We start from the raw sequence: 4,277 nt of genomic DNA, 5'->3' as shown, positions 1-4,277 counted from the left end.
TGATGGATCATTGGATAAATGAGAAGGTGGATTGGTGGATCAATGGATGGATGGACTGGTGGGTGTATGAGTAAAGGAATAAATAGGTACTCAGAGGAGTGAACGAATGCTCGTCACCTGCTTACACTGTTACCCACACTTGCCCAGGTTTGCTGTGTCCTGAGATTCTTGCCTGTTTTCCTCCAGGACCCTGGCCCAGAGCTCAGAAGACGAGGACGAGGGAGTGGAGCTGCTGGGAGTGAGACCTCCCAAAAGGTCTCCCAGCCCAGAACCCGAAAACTTTCTGCTGTTTCCCCTCAGCCTGGTGTGTTGGGGGATTAATGGGATTCTCTGGCCCTCATTACCTAGCCTGCTTAAACCTCCTGTTTTATAGATAGGAAACCAGAGAGAGGCAGGGGCTGGTTGAGGGTCATACAGAAAGTCAGTGGGCCAGCTGAGACTGAAGCCTAATCTTCTAGTTTCACTAATGGGTATTAAAAACCTCTGCAGTGAACTGAGATCGCGCCACTGGACTCCAGCTGAGCTACAGAGTGAGACCTTGTCAAAAAAAAAAAAAAACTCTGCCAATATATGTAAGATGGCAGTAAGTCAGCTGGGCGCGGTTGCTCACGCCTGTAATACCAGCACTTTGGGAGGCCGAGGCAGGTCGATCACCTGAGGTCGGGAGTTTGAGACCAGCCTGACCAACATGGAGATACCCCATCTCTACTAAAAATACAAAATTAGCCGGGCGTGGTGGCACATGCCTGTAATCCCAGCTACTCAGGAGGCTGAGGCAGGAGAATCGTTTGAACCTGGGAGGAGAAGATTGTGGTGAGCTGGGATCGTGCCACTGCACTCCAGCCTAGGCAACAAAAGCGAAACTCCCTCAAAAAAAAAAAAAAAAAAGCAGTAAGTGCAAAGAAGGAAAACTAAGCAGGGTAAGGGGAGAAATGGCATGTGGCTGGTATCTGCAGGAATCTTCTCTGCTCCCATGGGACCCCCTCCCCAAACTAGAACAGGTCTTAGCCTTGGATTACTAGTGCAGAGTTCAAAGTGCAGACACTAGAATCAGACTGACCTGGGTTCAAGTCCCAGGTCTGCCACCCAGTAACCTTGGGCAGGTGACATCACCACGTGGAGCCTCAGTTTCCTCATCCAGAAAGTGGGAATAGTTACATCTCACTGGACTGCCATGAGAATTAAAGGAAATTAGGCCCTTAGCTGACACTCAGTGGGCTGACCATAAATGGTGTACAAAAACAAACCAAATGGCTGGGCGCAGTGGCTCATGCCTGTAATCCCAGCACTTTGGGAGGCCAAGGTGGGCTGATTACCTGAGGTCAGGAGTTTGAGACCAGCCTGGCCAACATGGTGAAACCCCATCTCTACTAAAAATGCAAAAATTAGCCAGGCATGGTGGCAGGCACCTGTAATCCCAGCTACTCTGGAGGCTGAGACAGGAGAACCACTTGAACCCGGGAGGCGGAGTGAGCCTGCTGCTGCACTCGAGCCTGGGCGACAAAGAGCAAAACTCCATCTAAACAAACAAACAAACAAACAAAAGCAGCCTCCCACAGTGTCCCTCCTCCAGTCTCTCCTCAACTATGCATTGTGCACAACAGCAACCACAATACCCTTTTCAAAAGCCAGGACCAGGTACAGTGGTTCCTGCCTGTAATCCCAGCACTTTGGGAAGCCAAGGCAGGAGGATCACTTGAGCCCAGGAGTTCAAGACCAGCCTGGGCAACATAGTGAGATGCCATCTCTACAAAAATAAATAAATAAATAAATAAAGTTAACCGGGTGTGGTGACATGTGCCTATAGTCCCCACTACTCAGGAGGCTGCGGTGAAAGGATCACCTGAGCCTGGGAGGTCAAGGCTGTAGTGAGCCATGATCGTGCCATTGCACTCCAGCCTGGATGACAGCACAAGACCCTGTCTCAAAAAAATAAAAATAAAAAAGCCAGCCTGGACTATGTCACTTCTGCAAGGCCTCCCTCTAGGACCTTTCATGGCTCTCTAGTGCTTCCAGCAGTGCCCTGGTTCTTCACTCTGCAAAGGGTTGTTTGAATATGAGATGTGGTTGATAATATAACAGTTTACAGGCCAGACGCAATGCCTCACGCCTTTAATCCCAGCACTTTGGGAGGATGTGGCAGGAGAATCACTTGAGGTATGGAGTTCAAGACCAGCCTGGCCAACATGGTGAAACGCTGTCTCTATTAAAAATATAAACATTAGCCGGGTGTGGTGGTGCACACCTGTAGGCCCAGCTACTTGGGAGGCTAAGGCACAAGAATTGCTCACCGGGGAGGTAAGCCGAGATCGCACCATTGCGCTTCTGCCTGGAGGACAGGGTGAAACTGTCTTAGAAAGAAAAAAAAACCCTCTATATATATAGTAGCTTACACTTATTAAGTGCCTACCATGTGCCAGACACTGACTGCTCTAAATTCCTTGCACGATTAATATATTTAATCACCACAACTACTATTGAAATATTCTTGTTACTGTTATACACACTTATACAGAAGAGGTTAAACAACTGTATCAGAGTCTGCATAGGAAAGGTAGCACACTCAGATGGAGTGTTGAGGAGAATTTAATAACAGGACTGTTGAAAAAGGTGTTAACCTAGTTTAGGGAAATCAGCAAGGCTGGTGCAGCACCCTGGGGCACAGCATGGGAAGTGAGCACCAGCCCTGGCCTGAAGGTGCAGGGTGGGGTGGTCACCAGATCCTGCAGCGAGTGGAGTCCAGCTAATGAGGGCTGAAAACGTCCATGGAGGGACACCACCAACTCACAGGGAAGAATAAATACCCCACCTGCTGGTATCTCCCGTGAGCTAACCAACAGGAACACACGGAGCAAAGTTGCACGCTGTTATGGTCCCTGTGCGCAGGCCCTCGGGAGAAGGAAGAAGGATAAGGGGGAATGAGGCTCTGGAGGTACATAAGTAGGATGACTGAACAGGAACTGACCCAAAGTCATACTACGGATGGGTGGCCACTGGACCCCAGTAGCCCTTAATCACTGCACCATCTTGTCTTTGGATATATATTTTTTTCTTCCTTCCTTTCTCTTTTTCCTTTCCTTTCCTTTCCTTTCCTTTCTTTTCTTTATTTTTTGAGATGGAGTCCACTCTGTCACCCAGGCTGGAGTGCAGTGGCACGATCTTGGCTCACTACAACCTCCTCCTCCCAGGTTGAAGCAATTCTCCTACCTCTGCCTCCCAAGTAGCTGGGATTACAGACACATGCCACCACACCCTGCTAATTTTTGTATTTTTAGTAGAGATGGGGTTTCACCATGTTGGTCATGCTGGTCTCAAACTCCTGACCTCGAATGATCCGCCCATCTCAGCCTCCCAAAGTGCTGGGATTACAGGCATGAGCCACCGTGCCCAGCTTCTTTCATTTTTAAAAATTTTTGTAGAGCTAGGGTCTCGTTATATTGCCCAGGCTGATCTCAAACTCCTGACCTCAAGTGGTCCTCCTACCTTGGCCTCCCAAAGCACTAGAGTTACAGGCATCAGCCCCTGTGCTTGGCCTTATTTTTATTTTATTTTTATTATTTTTTTAGAGATAAGGTCTCTGTCACCCAGACTGGAATGCAGTGACATGATCATAGCTCACTGCAACCTCAAACTCCTGGTCTCAAGGGATCCTCTCACCTCAGCCTCCTAAGTAACTAGGGCTACAGGCACCTGCCACCACACCCAGCTAATTTTTGAATTTTTGTAGAGATCATATCTCACTATCTTGCCCAGGCTGGTCTCAAACTTTCGGACTTACGTGATCCTCCCGATCCTCCCGCCTCAGTCTCCCAAAGTGCTGTGATTACAGCCGCCGCGCCCGGGATACTAACGATGATGATGATGATGGTGGTGGCTTTGTCTCTCTCTCCCACAGAGTTTCCTTCTGACAGGAGGACCAGCCCCAGGGAGGCTGCAGGACCCCAGCACCCACCTCCTGGACCTGAATGAGCCCCTGGGTGAGTAGCAACCTGGGTATCCAGAGTCCCAGGGCACCCTCTCCCCTGGGAGGTGCGAGAGGGATGGAGCCATTCCAAAGGTGCTAGGGGACTGTCAGTGCTTGGAGATGACCTTGATGGAAATGGCACCTCCTGTCTCTTCTGTCTTCTCATGGGCACTGCGGAGGAGAGAGGAAGAGAGACCCTAATAAAGTGTGATCATAGACCTGAGCCTAGGTCTCTGGAGCCTGCACGCCTATGATCACACTTTATTTATTTATTTATTTATTTATTTATTTTGAGATGGAGTTTTGCTTTTGT

The 4,277-nt window shown here is 49.1% G+C and overlaps 1 protein-coding gene across 6 annotated transcripts in view; it reads left to right on the top strand.

Annotated features, from left to right (window-relative positions):
* Positions 1 to 4,277, top strand: part of HIF3A (hypoxia inducible factor 3 subunit alpha) — a 51,333-nt gene that overhangs the window by 40,714 nt on the left and 6,342 nt on the right. For 5 of the 6 annotated variants that reach the window (XM_017874327.1, XM_017874328.1, XM_017874324.1 and 2 more), the window contains 2 exons: positions 187 to 304; positions 3,896 to 3,977. In XM_017874327.1, coding sequence (XP_017729816.1) covers positions 187 to 304; positions 3,896 to 3,977 — 200 coding nt within the window. Of the gene's footprint in view, positions 1 to 186; positions 305 to 3,895; positions 3,979 to 4,277 lie in introns of those variants that run through there. The other variant, XM_017874329.1, reaches the window with a different exon arrangement.

This window comes from Rhinopithecus bieti, unplaced genomic scaffold, assembly GCF_001698545.2.
Source record: "Rhinopithecus bieti isolate Rb0 unplaced genomic scaffold, ASM169854v2 scaffold_7888, whole genome shotgun sequence".
In the NCBI taxonomy this organism is placed as follows: domain Eukaryota; kingdom Metazoa; phylum Chordata; class Mammalia; order Primates; family Cercopithecidae; genus Rhinopithecus; species Rhinopithecus bieti.
The sequence above is the reverse complement of the archived record's forward strand: the minus strand, read 5'-3'. Positions and strand labels throughout refer to the sequence as shown.